The sequence below is a fragment of the Lepisma saccharinum genome, chromosome 20 (genome assembly GCF_977018435.1).
Source record: "Lepisma saccharinum chromosome 20, izLepSacc3.1, whole genome shotgun sequence".
Classification (NCBI taxonomy): domain Eukaryota; kingdom Metazoa; phylum Arthropoda; class Insecta; order Zygentoma; family Lepismatidae; genus Lepisma; species Lepisma saccharinum.
In genome coordinates, this window is record NC_139248.1 from 11481269 (window position 1) to 11505085 (window position 23817).

Consider the following 23817-nt stretch of genomic DNA (forward strand, 5'->3'; position numbering starts at 1 on the left):
TCCTACATTCTAATTTCTCCCACATGAGTTGCACATGTTGGTATTCTTCGTCCGTGATTCCTTTCTCCCTGAGTCTGCTGTAAAATTCTCTTGGAAGTGGAAGAGCGTCGTCGTTAAATTTAGAATTATCACTAACGTATTCGTAAGGATAAACCCCTTTACGTCTAACGAGTTCTATGTCTACGTTGGGAAAACTAGCTCTAGTTATTTTGAATTGATCGTCGGTGAGTTTGTAAAAGGTAAAGTGTTCCCCTGTGCATAGCACCACGCCATGAAGGCGTATAGGGGGTGTGGGGGTAACGCCCCACACTTTCTTGATCCGGTCGTGAGTGGGGGTGATGTGATCAGCATCACGCCCCTGACCGCCTTTACCCCCCCAGGGTTTCCCCCAGGTACCCATGTTATTCGACGCTGGGTGAGTTTGTTCGCTAAAGCATCCAGACTTGCAGAGAGAAATCTATACGAATCCAGGAAGCGCATCTCGATTGTATTTTTCGTTCCCGGAATCGACACTTGCTTGCTGAGACTAATGTAGCGTTCTTCATTCTCGGCCAAGACACCTATACGTTTCGGATCGTAGCCAAGATGTCTCACCAGGTGGTGAAAATCATATCCGCTTCCGTTGTGAAAGAATATGGGGATGAATTTAGGTTTCTGGATTTTAAGATTGCACGTGTTGCAAATTCCACCTATGTAGTTTCCGCTGAAATGATCGTGGTGGAATATTTTTTTGTTCTCATCAGTGAAACTTTGATCACATACCGGACACACCTCAGTGGAATTGTAATTTTGAAGTTCATTTTCAGTTAAAGGTGCCATCGGTTTTGATGTAAGCAGTACGCTACCAATTACCTCAACCTCCTCCACCATTTTTTCCAGGAAGTGTTCGATTACATTTGGTCCGCGGTATATATATGCTTCATTTATTTTATCACGTCGCACAACAACATAGCCGAAACTATTAGGTTGATGAAGCTGGTACGGCGTTGTGGAGGAAATTTCAGGATCCGGTTCGCAGTATGAGAGTGGTTTGAGGAACGCCTCGAAATCAGCAACGATGATTGTGTGATGTTCCAACAATGCCTTGTGCATTTTGAATTCTTCGACTTCGTTCGTTTCGGGCATCAACATTCTAGCCGGTCTGTTGTTGCCGCAGTAAATTTTATGTTCGGCAAGTTTCTCGATAGCAATTTGACGTCCGGTGTATTTTCGATAATCGACTTGTTTTTTATCGTTGAACGTGGTTAGGCATCTCGGGCAAACTTCGATACAATGTTCATACTTGGTTGTTTGACTTTTGACCAAACGTGATAGTGAACGAATTAGCATGTAGTGATGAACATCCTCGTTTGAAATTAGAAGAAGATTAATCACACGAGCATCGTCATCGTCGATATCGCTTATCCTGACGGGATGCACGAGATATTTATCTGACGTGAAGGAATATACATTAATAGCGATGCGTTTTCCTGCACGATTTTCGAACTTTGTTATATCCGACAATGTCACCGGGTATTCGATGCCAGACATTACACTTTCAAACTCGGTCTCGTATTGTTTGTAATTAGAAACCTGTTCTGGATTATTTGACCAATGAACAGGATGCAGTGCAGCCAATATACACCAAAGGAAACACTTTTTATCGCTGTTCTGTATATTTAACACAGCCCTCTTGTGTTGAATGTTCGGTGGAAGAGGAACGTAGCTGGATGCACGAAGAGGCGAGAATTGGTTCACGTAAACAGTTAACGTGTGAGGACTTCCACATAGAGACCATCCCGACCCTTTAGCCTCGAAATCGTCATGTTTCTTAACCAGCTCGTTGGAAACTTTATAATAGAAGTTGTCTAAATTTTCGACGTCCGCCAAATGAAGAGTCTGGTTTTTTGTACGATGATAAAAAATACTCGTTGTGCCATCAACTTTCTCGTATTCAGAAAACAGAACAACGTATACTTTTATAGAGTTGTTTTCAAGTTTATCTTTTAAAATATTTAGTACAGATGTTTTCGTTTCATCCAAGAAACTAAGGATGTCACGGCCTGCTTCTGACTTAATTGAAAAATCCTGGAGTTGGTCGTTGAATGCAGATCTAATTGGTTTGCGTTCATTGGATAATTTAATTTGCTTGGAAGTGGAAGCTTCCGTATCTGCATTATCGATTTTCCTTTTCGATGCTTGTCCGGTCGATGGTTTGCAAATTTTGAGGTGTTTACTTAAATTTGTAATGCTAATCATCTTTCCACATCGAGCACAAGACTTAGAAGGTAAGGAACGATTAATTCTCGAACCTGTTTCGCTACATCTTACCCTGTGCTTGCTAATATTAGTTTTAGATATTAATTTTTCGCAAGTAACACATTCAGTTTTATCATTTTTATGATTGAAACTGGTGGTGGATGCCATTGCTTTCTCCAAAATCACAGAAATCAAAAAGTCTAGTATATAGCGATACAATTTTCAGGTATGTTATTTTATATAGAATTTCTTGGAGTGATTACAAAACTCAAAAAATCAATCTATTGTAAATAGAATTTCAGGTATGTTATTTATATAGAATTTCTTGTGTGCAAATACAAAAACTCAAGAATTCAATCTACTGTGAATACAATTTTCAGGTATGTTATTTTATATAGAATTTCTTCAGGTGATTACAAAACTATTATTATTTGTTTGTTTGCGTCACAATACGGAAATAATAATAAGAGGCATACGCGCGTGTGTGTGTGGCACATCGTTTCCCCCGAGAGAGAGGTTTACACAAAGGTCACGATATATAAACATTTGGTCCCGGACTTGGAAAAAAATTACGATAAGGTGCATTCGTACTTCAAGGATGAGAAAGTGAATTTACTCGTACCGGCTTTTCTGCGCCGTGAAACATCGTCAGCGCAATAAATGAGGCGCGGAACGTGGAGAGAAAGTGAGATTTTGAGGTTTCGATGCGATTTTCTGAGGGGTCGAAAAATCAGGGTTGCAGTGGTATGCACATTTACTATCTACTAACCTATGTTCGGAAATCGAAAATGGCGACCGGAAGTGAGGTTATCTTGGAAACGGTAAGACTTAGGAAAAATCTGTTTGGTGATTCATCACGTACTCCTATACGTGAGAAAAAGTATGAATAAAACCTATGCTCGGAAATCCAAAATGGCGACCGGAAGTGGGGTTATCTTGGAAACGGTAAGACTTAGGAAAAATCTGTTTGCGGATTCATCACGTACGCCTATATGTAAGTAAAATATCAATAGAACCTATGCTCGGAAATCCAAAATGGCGACCGGAAGTGGGGTTATCTTGGAAACGGTAAGACTTAGGAGAAATCTGTTTGCGGATTCATCACGTACGCCTATATGTAAGTAAAATATCAATAGAACCTATGCTCGGAAATCCAAAATGGCGACCGGAAGTGGGGTTATCTTGGAAACGGTAAGACTTAGGAAAAATCTGTTTGCGGATTCATCACGTACGCCTATATATAAGTAAAATATCAATAGAACCTATGCTCGGAAATCGAAAATGGCGACCGGAAGTGGGGTTATCTTGGAAACGGTAAGACTTAGAAAAAATCTGTTTGCGGATTCGTCATGTACACCTATACGTGAGAAAAAGTATGAATAGAACTTATGTTCGGAAATCCAAAATGGCGACCGGAAGTGAGGTTATCTTGGAAACGGTAAGACTTAGGAGAAATCTGTTTGCGGATTCATCACGTACGCCTATATGTAAGTAAAATATGAATAGAACCTATGCTCGGAAATCCAAAATGGCGACCGGAAGTGGGGTTATCTTGGAAACGGTAAGACTTAGGAAAAATCTGTTTGCGGATTCGTCATGTACACCTATACGTGAGAAAAAATATGGATAGAACCTATGCTCGGAAATCCAAAATGGCGACCGGAAGTGGGGTTATCTTGGAAACTGTAAGACTTAGAAAAAATCTGTTTGCAGATTCATCATGTACATCTATACGTGAGAAAAAGTATGAATAGAACCAATAGTGTCCGGAATTCATGCGGGTTTGGACCTGACGACGCAGTTCAATAACATAGGTTAGACCAAGAAAAAAACCTTGGTGATTTTATTTCGAGTAAGGTGTTGGCAACACTGCGAGAAAATAAGGCTTATGTCTTACAAGAGCAAACCATTAAGTCGAGCCTCACCGAGCCTCACTTTCGGTTGCAGAACTGTCTTTATGGTCCTACTCTAAAGTAGGTCAAAGCACTTAGAGGCTCTCGTGTAGTTTAGCACGTAATAAAAAAGGATAGGTTAAGTTATATCACGTAAGATCGTGGCATTCGTACCAAGTACGAGAGGGAAAAAATTAGATGCGGTGAAAATTGCACTGAAAAGTCGTCAAACGCTATAAAATCAACAAAAAAATCGTCAAAATATGCTACCACTGAGGTTAAATCCATAAAAAAAAGGGTTCGTACCAAGTACTACTTTGAAACGCTAAACTTACACTACTCCTGCAGTCGACAAAAAAACTCTTTGTCAAGGATATACGTGGCGGACAAATCCCATGCAGCGTCTTCTTTGCGGTCCGCGCTCTCAATTATTCTCAATCCTCAAAGATAAAATTGAGTTAACTTCTAGCACGTCGGAAAACTTTCCAACTAATCTGGTCGATATCTTTAGAAAATATCTTCATATAATGATAATATATGTAATAATTAGTGAACAAGAACCACATAAATACGCAAAACAATTCATATGAAAAATAAATATGGAATAATAAATAAAGAGTCACTTTATTGCAATCACACCACATATTTAACTAACAATAAAACAAATAAATATTACAAAGTAGAACATTGTGACAATATTTAAGAGTAGCTATAACATTACCAATACATACATATTTTCACACAATATTCTGAAGTGTGGAAAGGCTCAGAAATGAAGATCAAACGTTAGAAATAGTATTTAATTAAAGAAAGATTATTTGAAATGTACTCTTTGTACTCTTAGTAAAGTATGTAAAAATGTGTTGCTTGATATGATAACATAAGTCGTTGTTCTACTAACCGTCATTTTGTGAGTATGTGGCTAACATTTCATTTTGATAGATTCTTAGTACAAAGTGGCCTAAGTATAGTTACAGGCCAATTTTTTTATGTAAAGGTTGTGCATTTTCTATCTCTTAGGGTAATCACGACGATGATGAGAAGGAAATGAAGAATAGATGATGAGAATGAAATAACGAAATAGATGATGAAACACAATGACAAATTCATGCTGTACCTAGGATTCGTACCCGGGACCCATGGCTTCATGGTGTGCGTTGCAGTTACTTGTGTTCAAAAATTAACTCTGTTACAGTTACTCTTATTCTAGATTAACTATAACTTGTTCATGCAAGAATTAGAAGCGCTCTATTTACTGATGACCATCTATAATTTTTTTAAAAAATATATAAAACTTCATATCTTTAAATATTAAGATACATGAAAATGTAACAGAGGTACAATTTCTTGCTTCTAAAAAGTATCTGGTTACAGTTACTTGTCTCAAAAAGTAATTACTTATAGTTACTTGTCTCAAAAGTAACTATTTACAATTACTTATCTCTAAATGTAATCACCTACAGTTCCTTATTTCAAAAATACCTGTTTAGTTACTTATTTCAAAAAGTCATTATTTACAGCTACTTATTTCAAAAGGCAATTTATTTAGAGTTACTTATTTCAAAAGTAACTATTAAGTTACTAATTTCAAAAAGTAACTATTTATATTTACACATTTCAAAAATTAACTCTTTACAGTTACTTTTCTAAAATAAATATTTACAGTTACTTATTTCAAGAGTAACTAATTGCGGTTACTTATTTAGAAAGTTAACCGAAATTTGCGGCGGTCTCACATACAACGCAGTAGTCAACGTTTCTACGATTGAGATGTAAAGATGATAAAATATTATTCTTAGCATCAAGAATATGTCAGCGATGTATAAATAGATGAAAGTCTTCTACACCACGTCAGACGAGAAAGAGAGACAGCACATCACTGGTGTATGTACGCACGTTCTCCATAATTTATACAAAAAGTATGTACAGTCCACACTTGACTCTCAACATATACTACTAATACTGACTAGAATCTTCACATATGCGTGTGCTGCCCTCTATCAACGGAGCCTTTCACTGGAGTTCTGTTCCAACTTTGTTCTTCACCAGATCCGAAAATCAAATACGCCACCAGTTCAACGACATAGAGGGCCGTCGTTATAAGGAACAGTATACGCCACTGTCCAACAGTATTCTTGTAAAGAAAAAGAACATATTAGATTTAGGAGCTTGTTAAGCATGTACGAATGATTCGCTACTTTCACCAGATTCAACTAGATTTACGTACAACAGGGACATTATCAGAGTTTCTTTGTTGCATAACCTTTAGTTGAGATTAAAGTTCCATTTTTCCAGTTTAAAATATGTTCTCAATGTCGTCAGAATGTTAATTCAAGTTCTTATTGCTTGCAGCTAGTTAAAATGCACTATTTTAAGTAAAGAAATACAGATAGTACAGGATATACGTGGCGAACCAATCCCATGCAGCGTCTTCTTTGCAGTCCGCGCTCTCAATTATACTCAATCCTCAAAGGAATTGTAGAAAATTCTAACAGAGAAATACAAACATGACGAATAAAAGAATATGTGGATAGCCCGTGAAAGGGATAAACCATTAAACTGTCCGGATAATGAACACATTCGGATATCCAGACATTTCAGATAATCCAATATCCGAATATCGGGTATCCTCATAATTCGGATATCTGGATATTCGTATTTACGAATATCAGTTTATCCGGTAATTTGAAATTTTGATAAAACTTTGTCCGGATTTGGCCATCCATAATAAATACCTCTGACCCGATTAAATACGGACATTGCAAAAGTAACAATAACTACAAACTAAACAGTGTTTGGAATTGCTGAAGGATATAATTTGACTTTTGGAATGATGTCCATAAAACTATGAACTAGGATTATCGATTTTCGGAATAATTATGATTCTACTTAACTCTATTACAACATGAAACTCAAGATAGTACTTACATTGTTGTGTGTTAAGTAACCGACGAGCTCAGGTACGACAAAACCCGGTATCGTAGCTACCGTATTTGTTATGCCCATGAGTGTACCTGAAAAAAGGGGAGAAAAAATATTATAGAAGTTTACAGATATGCCAGTAGATAAACGGTTACCCAGTATACGCGTATATATGTCTAGATCAACCAATGACTTCAACTTAAATCAGTTTCAAACTCCTTTATCAATATAACTACTATAAGAACTTGGAATTCTTGTAAATTACAATTGCATATTTAAAACTAAATTACTAGTTTCTCGTTACAATAATGAAGCTGCAATTAAATGCTTAATTTTTTTCTGAAAATTTAGTTCTTAAAAGAGAAATGCGCCTATTTGAAAATATTACCATTAACTGCCATCTATGAAGCAAAAATGGCAAAAGGATGTTTAAACATATTCTCTCTATCTTGCGAGAAGACAGTTCATTTGTCAATTGAAGTTAAGTCGTTTTTTGGAGTCTGTAGGAAATGTTTGGTAAGGACGATCAAAATTCTGGACGACTGAGCTTGGTCGACTCGCTATTTTGTTTCCGACAGTCGAGTCCCGGCAACGTCGTGAGCTGAGTGTCCATTTGCATGCGTTGTGTACCTTGATCGATGTTGTTATAACTCCATAACCACGTCACGATCAACATGTAGAGGCTGCTAAGAGACGTAAAATAATCACATAGTAGTCAAAATCAAAAGAATTGAGTTGTGAAGTTGTGTGGGTAATTGTATGACGTCTTGTTAAGTGGTCGTCACAAAACAGAAGGGTTTTAAGAGTGACAGTGACAAGACAAATGAACGAATGATACAGGGAAATGAAAAAAAACACCAGAGAGAGGAGGAAAGTAAGAGCTGACAAATAGAATGAACGGGTAGAGGGGGAAAGAGAGCAAATCAAAAAAGAAGGAAGCCACAGAGAAGCGAGAGGACGAAAGTGGAAAATGGAAGAAACTGGAGAGAGAGAAAGAAAGTGGAAATGGAAGAAACTGGAGAGAGAGAACGAAAGTGGAAAATTGAAGAAACTGGAGAGACAGAAAGAAAGTGGAAAATGGAAGAAACTGGAGAGAGAACGAAAGTGGAAAATTGAAGAAACTGGAGAGAGAGAAAGAAAGTGGAAAATAGAAGAAACTGGAGCGAGAGAACGAAAGTGGAAAATGGAAGAAACTGGAGAGAGGACGAAAGTGGAAATTTAAAGAAACTGGAGAGAAGAGAGAGATAAAGTGGAAAATGGAAGAAACTGGAGGGAGAGGGAGAGAGAGAGAGAGAGAGAGAGAGAGAGAAAGTGGAAAATGGAAGAAACTGGAGAGAGAGAGAGAGAGAGAGAGAGAAAGTGGAAAATGGAAGAAACTGGAGAGAGAGGACGAAAGTGGAAAATGGAAGAAACTGGAGAGAGGGAGAGAAAGTGGAAAATTGAAGAAAGTCGAGAGAGAGAGAGAAAGTGGAAAATTGAAGAAAGTGGAAAGAGAGAGAAAGTGGAAAATTGAAGAAACTGGAGAGAGAGAGAGAAAGTGGAAAATTGAAGAAACTGGAGAGAGAGACAGAGAAAGTGGAAAATGGAAGAAAATGGAGAGACAGAGAGAAAGTGAAAAATTGAAGAAACTGGAGAGAGAGGACGAAAGTGGAAAATGGAAGAAACTGGAGAGAGAGAGAAAGTGGCAAATTGAAGAAACTGGAGAGAGGACAAAAGTGGAAAATGGAAGAAACTGGAAAGAGAGAGAGAGAAAGTGGAAAATTGAAGAAACTGGAGAGAAAGAGAGAGAGAGAGAGAGAGAGAGAGAGAGAGAGAGAGAAAGTGGAAAATTGAAGAAACTGGAGAGAGGACGAAAGAGGAAAATGGAAGAAACTGGAGAGAGAGAGAGAAAGTGGAAAATTGAAGAAACTGGAGAGAGATGACGAAAGTGGAAAATTGAAGTAACTGGAGAGAGGACGAAAGTGGAAAATTGAAGAAACTGAAGAGAGAGGACGAAAGTGGAATATTGAAGAAACTGGAGAGAGAGAGAAAGTGGAAAATTGATGAAACTGGAAAATAGAAGAAACTGGAGAGAGCGAAGGATAAGGTAGATAGAAGAAGATACTAAAGAAGTTGTAGAGACAGAGTAAACAGAATAAAGCACAGAGAGAGTGAAAAAAGTAGTAAAAAGAAAGTCAACAACAGAGAGAGTAAACAAGATTAGATTCAAAGACACAGAAACAAAGGCGAAAATCTAGAGAAAGACAAATGCAAAAAGAAGAGAATGGGAGTAGAGGAGTACAGCAGAACGTGGTGAGGTGGTGGGTGAATGGACTCCCCATGGCCATACGTGTGGGCAGCCATGCATAGGAGCACTTACCTGCAAAGTTCGGCGCGATGTCGATGTGGTTGGAGAGGAAACCTGAGAACATCCCGCCAATGAACATGGAGCCGACCGTCATAAGCCCCACGGCGGCGTCTCGGTCGCACCCGACGAAGCAGACGCCCACCAAACAGGCCGCTGGTACTGCAGACGCTGAAAGAATGCAATAATAAAATGTTGAAGAGAGGTTTTGTAAGGTTAATAAGCTGTGTGTTGGCATTAGTTAAGTTCTCTACATATAAGTGCGTATCCTTAACATTTTGGAACAAGAGTATTATTCGAAAGATGGAAATGAGTCTTTAAAAATCGATGCAAGAACGAAACCAGAAGGACACCCACATGGAGGATCAAGACTCCCTAGAAATTAGAACTTACGTGAACACAAGTCATTATCTCCATGTTAGAAGGCAGTTAGTCTATCTTATCTATACACAATGTTATATGAAAAAGAAATAGATTGCTTTGGGCTGAAACTGCCAATGCGGATCTACTATTATTGTCACACTAAAATGATATTCCTATACGCTGGAGGGTGGGAGATTCGAGCGAGCAAAAAGGTTCCCATTCAATGTGTGAGGGGGAGATGAGGGGCCATGTCCATTCGATTGCAATTTTTTTAGCCCTTATTTAAATACTATGTATACATATAATTCCTTTGCTTCGAAAACCATCACTAAAATTCACCCGTCCTGGAAATGTTTTGCCTAGCATTCTGCGTATGGATGAGGAAGGGCATTCCACTTCAAAACACAACCTTCTCCTTAATTTCGTTCGTTTCGTTCGAAATTTTTGTAACTAATAGTGTATGGTAGCCTATAAGGACATCTAGCCTAAATCAAAATTCCTAGACTGCACGCCTTATTCAGACAAACAGATGAATGTCTAGTTATTTATAGACATAATATTGGTGTTCGAAAATCGAATTTTTTTATATATTTTCGCGGGGTCCGGTGCGATATAGAAACTGCAGATTAGCTAGCGAGACGAGACGGGAAACGAGACTGTGCCATGTCTCGTCTCGTCTCGGTACATTACCCCAAGAAAACTTTTCGACTGAAACTAAATATAAAAACAGAAAGTGAAGAATGCTCAACTTACCCAACCCTGTAGATATCTTCCTCGCTGTAGTGGTTGTGATGTACTTCTTGGAGCGGGCCCAATCCAACCTGTTGCTTAGCAGAATACTGAAGATCCAGGTACACAAGAAAGGTAGCGCCGACAATCCAGCGTTCTGCAACAATCAAAAATAATCTGCATTGTTGGATTGTGCGTTTGGCTCTTCTGTCATTGTGGACAAAATGTTCGTACAAATAAGTTTTTATAAAGAGTCATCTGTAGTTAACAAAATAAGTCAATTTAATATGTGTATTAAAGTCGAACAAATACGTATATACAGGGTGGTGCAAAATTCCGTTTACAACGCTTGGGAGGTGATTCGACAAGTAAAAACAAGGAAAAAATGCCATGTGAAAAAATGTCGAAATCGGCACCGTTTGCGAGTGACAGGCGTGCGAAAATCGCCTCACACCATGTGTAAAGCACAATAACACAAGAAGGAAGAAAGATATCAATGTCGGAATAAAATAATATAAACAAAATCGTACCTGACGAATACAATGATGCAGCAATTGAGGCCCAGTGTAAATTGCGCAAGGGGACTCTCAAAGAAAGTGATGGAAAATATAGGAAATTTCTACTATTTTCTACATAATGTTGAGATCGGAATGTAGGGAGTAAAAAATGACAACGTATGTCCACATGTCCCACTACTGCTGGGACACCGTCCCACACGCGGGAAATAGGAAAATAACATCAAATCTCCTGTTGTACACGGTTCACATTGCGGTACGAAGAAAAAAAGAAACCAATTTGTCGCATGTCCCACTACTGCTTGGACACCATCCCAAATGGAAAAAAGTACGGGAAAATCATAAAAAAACTTTTTCAGTTCATTAATGGTTGGTTGATTTGGTGTTTGAAGTCCACTTTATGCACAGTAAGGCTAATCGGGACTAGACCTACAGTTTAAAGTGGGACCCGAACCACTATGAGCCTCCACCGGGTATCGAACCCGGGACCCCTTGATTGCAAGGCGACGACGCTACCACTGCGCCATCGGGAGGCCCTTTCAATCCCTTAATGATGACACACTACTTTACAGTACGAAAAACAAAAGTTGAACAATGGCCACATGTCGTCAGGCTGTACATACTACAAGAGAGCTCACCAAAGAAAGTGGGTAATCCTCGAAGTAATGAAGACGGAGAATGGCGAGAAAACGCACACAATGGCATGTAACATTTCCAGGCACGGCACATCTTGAAGGAATTCCACTGAGAAGCGCACAAGCTCCGCACATGCAGATCGATGGTATGAAGTACAGCGATCTCCAGCATCTTCACTCGCACCTTTCACTAAAGGACACTATGGGGTGCTGATAGGGGCTCACAAACACCGGTATAGACAGAGACTTTGTTGAAAATGTCCGCCATTGACTTCAAGACAAAGATGTCATCGGCGAAGCACTGATTGTCTGGTACGCGCAAATACCTCTGGCACGCCAACAATTGTCCCAGCAGCGGCACTAACACGAGCAACGAGATCCTCAGCACTTTCCACAGGGGTTTCATACACGAGCCTAATTCATTTCTTCCCACACAAAGAAATCCAGTGGTGTGAGGTCGGGGGAACGAGGTTGCCACGGTAAAGGTTCTCCCCTGCAAATCCAACGATCGCCGAAAATATCGTTGAGTAAGGCCCTGGCTCCCCGGTCGAATTGTGCGGGGACGCCGTCGTGTTGAAACCAGATACGTTGTCTACCGGCCAGTGGCACGTTTTCCAAAAGTTCAGGTAATACGTCATGTAGAAACACCCAATAATTCCCACCACACAAAGTAGAGGGCAAATGTACGGCCCTATCAAGTGGTCACCTACTACGCCACACCACGCATTCACTGCGAACCTATGTTGATGATGGCGCACAATGATTTCATGCGGATTGTCCACATCCCAGACGTGGCTGTTGTGGCTATTGAACATGACGTCCCTGGTGAACATTGCCTCATCGGTCCACAAAACTCTTGTTGGGAAATCTAGAATGGCAAGAGTTTGTTGCACGTACCATTGGCAGAAATTCATGCGTAGGGGAAACCCGTGGGCAGCATGTGCTGCACCTTATGCAATTGGTATGGGTGCAATCCCTACTCCTGAAGAAAGCGGAACACATTGCTATGATGGATTTGTTGCGTACGAGCAATGGCACGTGTGCTGGTGTCAGGACGGTCTCGTATCGCGTCCAACAGGTCCTCTTCAAATTGCACAGTGCGCACAGTGCGGGGTCTTCCACAATCCCACCTACGGGGTAGTAGAGATCCAGTTTCACGCAGTCGAGCATCAAGTCTTTGAAAGAGTGCATGTGCTGGTAACCGCCTATTGGGAAAACGTTCGTGATGCGAACACCGTGCTTCACGGCTGTTTCGGTTTGCCTCTCCATAAACGAGATGCGTATCAGCAAGCTCGTGGGTAGAGTACTCCAACATTGTCCTGTTCGAGAACTGCCCAGCAACGGGGGCACTTTCCCTCCGAGTGACGGATCACAACTACCGCGATTAGCACCCACGTAATGTCACACAGGTGTCCACGCAGTTGTTGCAAACCGAGAAATAACACGGGAATACGGACTTTACGTACAATACTCCTTGGCGCAATTCAACCACACACACACGCGCCAGACTAAAATCCACGCTGCAACACGTAGAACAGACAGGAAGAACAACGGTCGACTACACTCTCTACGTAGTATCCACCAACGCTAATACGTAACAGGTGACCTACACTTCCAGCGCCTCTAGTGGTGGGGCTTTCTGTATCAATTAGCTGAAATCAATCTCAGCGTAATCTGACGGCATAGGGGCATTTTCGGTGAATTTCCTATTTCCCGAGTGTGGGACGGTGTCCCAGCAGTAGTGGGACATGTGGACATACGTCGTCATTTTTTACTGCCTACATTCCGATCTCAACATTATGTAGAAAATAGTAGAAATTTCCTATATTTTCCATCAGGGGATTCCCCACTTTCTTTGAGAGTCCCCTTGCGCAATTTACACTGGGCCTCAATTGCAGCACCATTGTATTCGTCAGGTACGATTTTGTTTGTATTATTTTATTCCGACATTGATATCTTTCTTCCTTCTTGAGTTATTGTGCTTTACACATGGTGTGAGGCGATTTTCGCACGCCTGTCACTCGCAAACGGTGCCGATTTCGACATTTTTTCACATGGCATTTTTTCCTTGTTTTTACTTGTCGAATCACCTCCCAAGCGTTGTAAACGGAATTTTGCACCACCCTGTATGTACTAACAAGACAAAATAGTGGTTAGCATATCGCGCTACGACGCCAGGGGTCCCGGGTTAGAATCCCGGCCTAGGCATAGATGTTTCGTCAATTTCATCATATCATCACTCAACCCCACGTTCGCAAATTAGCCAAAAGTGGCACAAAAAGCGAAGTAAAAAGAAAGCAAATCAATAAATCAAGACAAAGTAGAACCAAATTCATTCGGAATCCCTTCTTTAAGTGTCAAAATCTAGTTTTCACAACTTCTCTGCTTGTAAGGTATGATACATTTCCCAGAGATGAGAATATTTTGTTATACAGTAATTAAGACTAGGATATTGATGCATTTGCATCTATTTTGGAAAGCGAAATCAGTGAGATGTTCATGGCTTTCATAACAAAAGGAGGGATGTTTTCAATTTTTGTTGATTTTGAAGGATATTGCATTTCTACGGGGGGGGGGGGGGGGGGGTTCAAGCCATTTCAGTGCATTTTTAAAAATATTTAAAACATAGCTTCTTTTTTATGTTTTGTGAGAGAAGTGACATTTTCACAGTGTTTTTGTTTATTTTCTTGGAAAGCAACCCATTCGTTTCTTGCCAGTACGAAAGTTTCAGAACAACTACTTCAGTTCAAGGAAATCCGGTAAACCCTTCTCTCTGGATCAAATTGGCTTGGTGGAAAAAATGACAAGCTACTTAAAAAGAGTTCATGGGGAAGGAAGTAACAAAGAAAATGATTTTGGTTTTGAACAAAGATGAAGGGTATAGTACGCTATGCCCAACTGCTGATGTTTGTCTCGAAAAAATAATTTGTACTGAAGTACCAGGGGATTTGCAAGCTGGTAACAGTTTATATCTAGCAAGCCCCTAGTGTCGGTAGAGGTGGTAAGGAGCTTTTCAATGTCCAATTCTTTGTTAAGAGACAATCGACAGTTATTTTCCTTTAAAAGCCTACCTATATTGTTAGTAGCGCATTGCAATGCAGGACTGGTGGGGGGAAAAAAACCACTTAAATTTGTTGTCAACTAGCTTTTTTTTTTGTGGTCTTGAAAGCATTATTGCATATCTTAGCATTTTCTGGAATTTTATTGTGCATTAAATCCTAAACCTAGATAGTGATTAAAATTTACCTCTTGTATGTCAAATCTTAATATTTGTTTCATAAATGTCGGGAGCTCCATCAACAGCATGTACCAACCAAAGTTGCTGCAGAAATGTGCTATAAGAATGGCATGGAAAGGCATCGACCTCAGGACTGCGCACCACGGAACTGGTGGTGTCTGGAATATACGATAATAAAATATCACTGTAAAATAATGGTAACACGATTAAGCTTTGTTTCCATAACAGAAAGAAAACACTACATATGCTGCTGACGAAGCCAGTCTGTATTTCAGTTAAAAAAAAATATCTCTATCAGGGTCTCTTGTTTCATTTTCTTTTCAAGTCTGAGGAAGACCTTGATAGAGGGATGAAACGTCACATAGCACAGTGTTGTTTCCCCCCTTTCTAAAATATAGATTACCTCGGTCAGCATATGTAGTGTTTTTCCTCTACAATAATAGATATGTAGAAATGGTGTGAAATTTACAGTTCTAATACCTCTAGATTCAAGTCTTAAGCTGGTTGCCTTTAGGAGCAAACTTGCGCGGTTAGATACACTGTAGACTTGTGCGCAGGCGCAGCAGAAACAGCGCCGACTTTTAATAACTTATTTCAAAAAATCTGTATTTATCTTCTTCAATTTGGATTATAAAACTTAATTGTATCATAATAAACAGTGTCTTTATAATTTATCAAAGTATGTAAGTATTATTGTGGAACATTCTATGTAAAGGGTGTCTCAAAAAAGATGGACAACTTTTAAATGGAAGTATACAGAAGGGAATAAATACTTGCAAGAGATTTGGTTGGTTGGTTGTGACTTTATGCACAGTAAGGCTAATCGGGACTGGACCTACAGTTTAAAGTGGGATCGAATCACTATGTGCCACCAACGGGTATCGAACCCGGGACTCCTTGATTACAGGGCGACGACGCTGCCACTGCGCCATCGGGGAGACATTTGCAAGAGATTTAATCATGGAAATAAATAGTGGAGAGTATGCCATTACATAATTGCATACCGCTGAAGAGATGGGGAGGTTTATGTCTTGAAGATGACGTCCAGTAGATGACGACCATTTCTAAGCAACCATTCCTGCAGCCTTCGAGGGAAATCTTGCATAGCCTGACGTAACATGTCCACAGGAATCTGGGCGATTCTTCACAGATCGAGTTGAAATGATCTGCGAGGAAATCGCCGAGATTCCTGTGGACATGTTACGTCAGGCTATGCAAGATGTCCATCGAAGACTGCAGGAATGTTTGCTTAGAAATGGTCGTCATCTTCAAGGCATAAACCTCCCCATCTCTTCAGCGGTATGCAATTATGTAATGGCTGCACTATTTATTTCCATGATTAAATCTCTTACAACCATTAATTCTCTTCGCTATACCTCGGCTCAAAATTTTCCGTCCTTTTTAGACACCTTTTATTTGCAATTAGAAAAACAGTTATCCTGCTAAAGCTACAATTCTAGACATTCCAACTTAGCATTGATAAGGGTTCTTATGGCTCACCCTGTGTTTCTCCCCCTCCTTTTGACCTAAGGAAGAGACGATGTAGGTTCTCTCTTCGGGAGAAATGAAAGCGTGTTGGTTTGGAGACTCGTAGACCAGGAAGGCCCACAGAAAGCACCAGATCATAGAGAGGCCTCCCATCACATAGAAAATAGACTCCCAGCCTAGGGAGAACGCCAAAGCTCCGGCCATAGGCAAGGAGATGACTGTGCCTAAAGCAGTGCCTGAAAGAACAGAGAATAGGCATTTTATCATCACAAGGAAATGTTGCTAATGAACAAGCTGCTATGGGTCTCACCCGGCCTCAAATCAATGGGTAACTGGGGGCAATCCTTGGGGTAAAGGCGACCGGAGAGTGGTTCTGATCACATCACCTCCAAAGTGGGCGATATCGACAATGTGTGGGGCCCTACCTCCACATCCCCTGAATGTGCCTTCATGGCAAGGTGTTATATGCACGGGGAACTTTACCTTTACAAATGCTGTCGATCCTATACTGTATTTTTATATTGTGTTATTTTGCTCGCTTGGCTAATCGCAACGATATAGATGAAAGGTGATTAAATTCCGTGTAACGGAACTGAAGAGCAGCGGTGGTACAGTCCATACTCGAGTGGCCGAGGGGTTAGCGCAGTGCGCTACGACGCTAGAGGTCTCGGGTTCGAATCCCGGTTAAGACATGCACGTTTGTGTTCGTCTCCAGTGAGAAAATTGAGTAAAAATGAATAAAAACTGGTGCGTGTGAAACAGAGAAAGTGGATGACGGAGGTTTTCCTTTATAAAAGATTAAAATCGGTAGAGCTTTTGACTGCTACGGTAGTGTTTGATTCCCAGGATTGGTTTTTGATGGGAACGTTTTCAGCTATGTTTCTGCATGGAGCAGACCGAGGTTTCACCCATTCTCTAATAAATGGGAGCTACAGATGGTCGGAGCGTGATACTTATCACATCACCAGGTCATCAAGTTAGCTAAAAGTGGCAGAAAAGCGAAATGAAATAAAACAAATCTAATGAAATCACCAGTGGCGTAGCGTTATATTACGCCCGTATACCCGGCGTTCCCAGATTTAAAATTTCAAAAATGCTTAAATGCTGTGAATATAAAGTAATACGTGACTAATTTCATATATGTTTGACCTTCATGGCATTATAATAGCTATTTTTCGCGATCCGCTTGCAACGCTCCACTAAAACACTCGTTCTAGCATTTTTTTTTCAATGCCTTTCCTGGCCGGACGCCGAGCAGGTTCGGCGTAAAGAACTCTATATACCTTGCTGCCTTTCTGGAGGGAAAGCTTGGATTTCTACAGCACGCGCGTAAATGCTCCCTCGTACGCCAGCGTACGGAGCAGAGAGGTCTACCGTGACCCTTCCTGCCTTCTGAAACAGACGACAGCGGTAGAATTCCTACCTGGTTCTTCGCGCTCGTGCCACTCGTGCTATGTGTTGCTACAATACGCAATATTGACTGACGTAACTTTACCAATCTCAAATATACCGCTTCTTAATGACCATTGCATTGTATAATTTATCGCACGAACAGCGACGTGTATTAAAAACTAAAAGATCAACACAGTTTTTGTCAAATAAGTTGGTGAAGTCCTCGTGGTAGAAATTCAGCCTGTGGCTGCTCTACCACTTAACCCGCAAAACTATTCATTTTTTATTATTATTTTTTCGTTATTATCTAACTGCATAATATTGTGTCAATGGAAATGTTTAGCATTCATTTGAAAACTCTTAACATCGAATGGTCTCTGGACAAAATTATTTTAAAATGTTTATCAGCATTCTCAAGATGTAATAAACAGTGGTCTGAATTACTAATCGGCACTGTTACGTCAGTACAGTATACGATTTGGATCATCCACCCACCTCCGTGTCAGAGTGTTTTGCACAGTGCGCCAAGACGACAGAGGTCCCTGGTTCGAATCCCGGCGTGAGCACGGGTGTTCCTTGTCAGTGTCCCTTCTTCAATATCATCACTCATATTCATATTCGCGATCAACCAAAAGTGGTAGAAAAGCGAAGTAAAATAAACCAAATCAATCAGTAGTTGGATCACCCACAACAATGACATCTACTGTTATTCAGAGGAGCTTGTGATTCAGGTAGGTTTCTTAATGACTTGCGTCATGCAGAAAGGTATAACAAAAAGGTATAAAACACCAGAGTTCAAAACATTTGTGGCATAGTGAGGCATCTAATTTTCTAGCTAAAACATGCATGGATGATGTTTTATTGAAAACCAAGCTGACTTGAGGCAAATAAACAGTACCTGTGTTACATAAATTATTAAGCAAGAAAGGGCCGACCCTTCCTTCGGACTTGGCGTTCCCACCCGAAATGTCCATGCTACGCCACTGGAAATCACATTTTAAACTGTAGGTCCAGCCCCGATTAGCTTATCTGTACATAAAGTGTATTTAAAATTCAAACTCAAGCCTAAGTGAGAAGTTTGTTGTCATTACTTCATGTACAGATAGGCTGATCGGGACCAAACCTACAGTTTAAAGTGAGATCGGAAGCACTATATTATACCCCCACCAGGAAACGAACCCGCGACTCCTTGATTACAAGTCGACATCGTTATCAAACTACCTTAAAGATGGGGAAGAGGGGCGAATCTACAGTATGTCCAAGAAGTCCTCTTACCCCTACTTGCATGCATCATGTTGCGACTGTGTAAAAAATTGGCCGGTATGCTTTAATTTTCAACTTTACATTCGCTTTATACCCACAAGACAATTGGAAGTGAACTAACTCATCTCAATCTGTTGATTACCAGCCCTAAGACGTTCATAACTTTAAGTGTTTAATATAATTGGACAATTTAAGTATGCAGAAATTGGCTAAATCGCCATAATTTAAATTTTTATTTTTATGTTGTTGCTATCATGTAACTTGTTGCGGATTTTGATCGTTCGCAAGTTTGTATAATGTAAGTTCATACGTTCTACATAAATATGTCATATAGGCTATACATGTATACAGGGATAATATGTAACATAATCTAGGAGCACCGGGACACTCAAAGGGAGTTTGGACGAGATTGTATGTCGTTCAATTATCCTAATTAAGCAACAGTAAGACACATTGTTGTCCTACCTGCGTAAACAATGGAGGATATCCTGCTCCGTTCTTTGGGTGGGGTCCAGTTCGCTATCATCACATGCATGGCTGGAAATGTCACTCCCTGGAATCACAAGAGAAGGACATTGTTACATAAGTGACCAGATCAATTCATGACATTATGCAATCATTGCAGACGTACATGACACAGATCAGAAAACACAGTCACAGAAGATAAAATATGATTACCAAGAGTTCTGGCAACTATGAGATCATATGTTTTCTCATAAATAAACAAGTGTTGAATCGGATCCAGCACACTGTACACTAAGGTAGGGTGGAAGGCCTAGGAAAAGACGACAAGATTTTTAAAACAAAACGGGACATTTTTCATATTTTCTTGAAGGAAAAACTGACAAAATGAGACGGCAAAATATACACATTTTCATATAATAACTGTTTTGTCATAAATACTTATCTTTGAAAAGTAAATAAATAAATACAGTGTAAATAACTCGCATAATAGGGGCATTTCACAAATAAAATGAATTAATATGGAAATTATTATTGTTTTTAATTGCATTAAGGTTTATATGTTTGTGAATGCATATAATTTACACATTTCACCAATAACAGTCACTAGCATCTGCAGCCTATGTGCTTCACAGGCAAATTAAGTCAAAATTTGCTACATTTTTAAAGCGTCACACACGTAACGCACTTTTGTTGATGCTTTTCATGCATTCAGCCTTATTCCATCATACTCAAGGTTTTTCTATTTGTTAGCAGATACCACAAAGTACTTGACAATTCTATTAAATCAATTCATTATGACTATTTTCATCCATGTCTAGAACCTTAAATTTTGTGTATCAAATGTCACACTGGAATGACCCAATATGGTAATATGCACCGCACTCCAACAACCAACTCAGTCCTTTATAGAGTTAGAACTAATTCATTGATATTTTGCCGATGAATGGATCTTCTTCAGTACATCTTTCTTTTCAAATAAGATTATGTAAAAGTTTACATACGTGTGATTAAAGTTCACCTTGTTAATCACCACACATTTCAAAGTTTGTACTGAAAGAGCGTTATTGCCACTTGTGCACAAACCATTCATGTACAGTCAACGTCAAATATAATAGTAGGAAAATTGTCCATCGCTATTTTCATTATATTTTATTTTACATCCTGTGTTGTTTTCAGGAATTGGATTATGTTAATTCGAAGCATATGTTGTCCTCTTCCTGTTGCCGTTCTTATTCTAATTTATGATCATCGCATTATGGACACAGACTGGATTACAATGGTGATGGACAATTCGCCTATTATTTTTGCCGTTGGGTGTACGAAAACACTCGTTTAGTGGAGCATTACTTCCAGGTGGATAGAGAAGAAACTTCAACTTGCCGTCGGATTTTAATTACCAGCTCCAATAGGGACAAAATCAGGGTAAGTGCATAGGAGAGAGTCGTCCAAAACGGGGACGGTGGGTCAAATGGAGACGTTAGGTTAATTCTGCTACCCAGGACCCAACGCAGTACCATTCCTGGCCGTTTATATGCTAGTTTGAATCGAGACGTCGAAGCTGCAGCCCGACCTTCTTTTTTCTACGAAGTTTTCAAGTTTTCGGGGAAAAAAAGTTTTCGATTTTGTCTATACTGTGTTGGACCTTATTAAGCCACCTTTGAACCTTCAATTTTGGTATGTACAGTGGGACCCGTGAGTATTATCGTGCAAATTGTCCATCGGCGCGGTGGCTAAGTCGGTAACGCGTCTGACTACCATGCTAAAGGTCCCGGGTTCGATCCCCGGCCGGTTCAAATCCGGGAACTTTTCTAACGGTGGAAGCGGCCCCGGCGCCTACCCAGCGTCGAATAACATGGGTACCTGGGGGAAACCCTGGGGGGTAAAGGCGGTCAGGGGCGTGATGCTGATCACATCGCCCCCACTCACGACCGGATCAAGAAAGTGTGGGGCTTTACCCCCACACCCCCTATACGCCTTCATGGCGTGGTGCTAAGCACAGGGGAGCACTTTACTTTTTTTTTTTTTTTTTACATGTTCGTGCACTTTATTTGACCCAATAAGAGCTTCAAGAATTAAAAGAAAACTCAAAAAAAGCTGTTGACAACTTCTGCACCAGCATGCATAAAAATCCATCGCTTACAAACACATAGGATGTAAGAGAAAAATTAATGAAAATAGTAATGGGAAATTTGCCGAGCAATACTAGTGCATTCCACTGTACAGCATTGTTTCTTCCAGTTTAAAGTTTGATTTAGACATACTGCTTGATAGGTTATCTTAGATCTATGTGCAGGAACGCTGTGTTTTCTAGCGTCCGTCGCTGTCTGCTAAAACGGGGACGTTCAGGGAAATACCCTCCCCCCCCAAAAAGGTCGTCCCCATTTTGAACGCCACCGATCAACATTGAAATATGTTTTACCTACCAGTCCTTGCCTATACTTTAATTCTCAGACAAATCTGTGATATTATGTTGTTAATTAAGTGTATAATTAAGTATAAGAGATTTTATTAGTGTATATGTTTAAAAAACAAAAATGACAAAAATACATCCCGTCATAAAATTTCATTACCCATTCCAGGAGTGTATAATCTAGGCTACTAGGTTATCTGCGAAGCCTGAAGTCTAGAGAAAAAATACAGGAGGAAAACCAATCAGAAATTGTAAATATAATTATTCATATCAGTGAAATGATTATGGTGATTCTGGAGTTGGCAACCTGATTTCCTGTAAGTTGGCAACCTGATTTCATGTGAGTTGGCAACCTAATTTCATATGAGTTGGTAACCTAATTTCCTATGAGTTGGCAACCTGGTTTCGTATGAGTTGGCAACCTGATTTCCTATGAGTTGGGAACCTGATTTCATATGAGTTGGTAACCTAATTTCCTATGAGTTGGCAACCTAATTTCCTATGAGTTGGCAACCTAATTTCCTAGGAGTTTCCAACCTGATTTCCTATGAGTTGGTAACCTGATTTCATATGAGTTGGCATATGTTACTGTCTCCATTTTGGACGAGTTTTCCCAATTAGTCAATTTTCCGCAATCTAGCTCCAGAGCTGTTCGTTGTGCATTGACCACCCCCACACCAAGATAAACATATTCCAGGTGATGCCTTTGTGAGAAAAGCGCCGCTGTGATAACTCTCAAGTGGATCCAGATGGCGCTGGAAGGTCATAGACTTTTCGGCGAGACGGGTTGTAATGTCCCAGCGCCGTCATGTGATCCCAGGGCTATTTGCTGCTGCTGTTGTTGTTAATATAATATAAAACCAAGGTAGAATAGTTTCTGTCGCGGGAAATTTTCTAATAGGGCACAAAACCAAGTCAAGATAGAAATAGATGATTTCAGAGAGAAGAAAGGTATAAAAGAAGTGATAGACAGAGAGAGAGAGAGACAAAAACACAAATAAGTGAAAGAGAGACAGGGGTATAGAAATAAAGGAAGCAATAGACGGGGACAGAGAAGAGCTGAAATAGAAGTGACAGACAGAGAGATGAACAGAACTAAAAGAAGTGACAGACTGGGACAGCGAGCTTCAGATATAGACGTGATAGAGAGAGGAAGATAAATTAAAGAAGTGAGGGAGGAGGAAAAAAACAAACAAAAGAACAGAGAGAGAGAGAGAGAGAGAGAAAGAAAGCAATAAAGATGGGAACGAGAAAGAGCGAATGTCACCTACAAAATTAAGAAATATAGGAGAGAATAGAGGAGGAAAGCAAGATAGAAAACGGCAAAGGAAACGCAGTAAAAGAAATAAACAAAAAGGAGAGGAAGCAAGAAACAACACAAACTAACACCAACATTCAAAGATGGAATGAAGATATAGAAAGGAAAGAAAATATAAAGAAATGGATATAGATAGAAGAAAAGAGGCAACACTAAGTAGTTTTATAATTCTATCCTGACCAAAACTAAAATTGAGAAAAATTAGGCCCTCAGAAACGTATATCTTTGAGGTGATATAAATGTTTGGACTTCGTACCAAACAGAACTTCGTAGTGAAGAATCATTCATGTCCATTAATTGCCAAGTCATCAAAGATTTCCCTGTCGAACTGTCGAACTGAGCAACCTCACCGAACCGAGACTATATGGCATGTTGACATTAAAGTTTTCATGGCATAGTGTTGATATTTTACATACAAGTGTCCACAACAAGGTTGTTTGAAGGTTAATTAGATTGAGTTTAAGTTTGAACTTGGAAATACAAATTTCGTGAAGTTTTCAGTGCTACTACTTCGATAGTTCTTCTTGTGAATGTGTCTGGGTTTTCTTAGGATGTGAACATACTGCTTCTAAATTACGTGTAAATGTTACCATTAAATTTAATGA

General features: G+C 39.8%; 1 protein-coding gene across 3 annotated transcripts in view; it reads right to left on the minus strand.

Moving 5' to 3' along the window:
- Positions 1-4770: 4770 nt before the first annotated feature.
- The window catches only part of MFS3 (major facilitator superfamily transporter 3), a 304225-nt gene continuing 285178 nt past the window's right edge, over positions 4771-23817 (minus strand). For 2 of the 3 annotated variants that reach the window (XM_083142121.1, XM_083142119.1), the window contains exons 4-10: positions 19485-19572; positions 16377-16600; positions 14885-15034; positions 10513-10645; positions 9412-9567; positions 7059-7144; positions 4771-6264 (exon numbers count right to left, since the gene is read on the minus strand). In XM_083142121.1, the coding sequence (XP_082998247.1) occupies positions 6106-6264; positions 7059-7144; positions 9412-9567; positions 10513-10645; positions 14885-15034; positions 16377-16600; positions 19485-19572 (996 nt within the window). In that variant the 3' untranslated portion in view covers positions 4771-6105. The remainder of the gene's footprint in view (positions 6265-7058; positions 7145-9411; positions 9568-10512; positions 10646-14884; positions 15035-16376; positions 16601-19484; positions 19573-23817) is intronic. The other variant, XM_083142120.1, reaches the window with a different exon arrangement.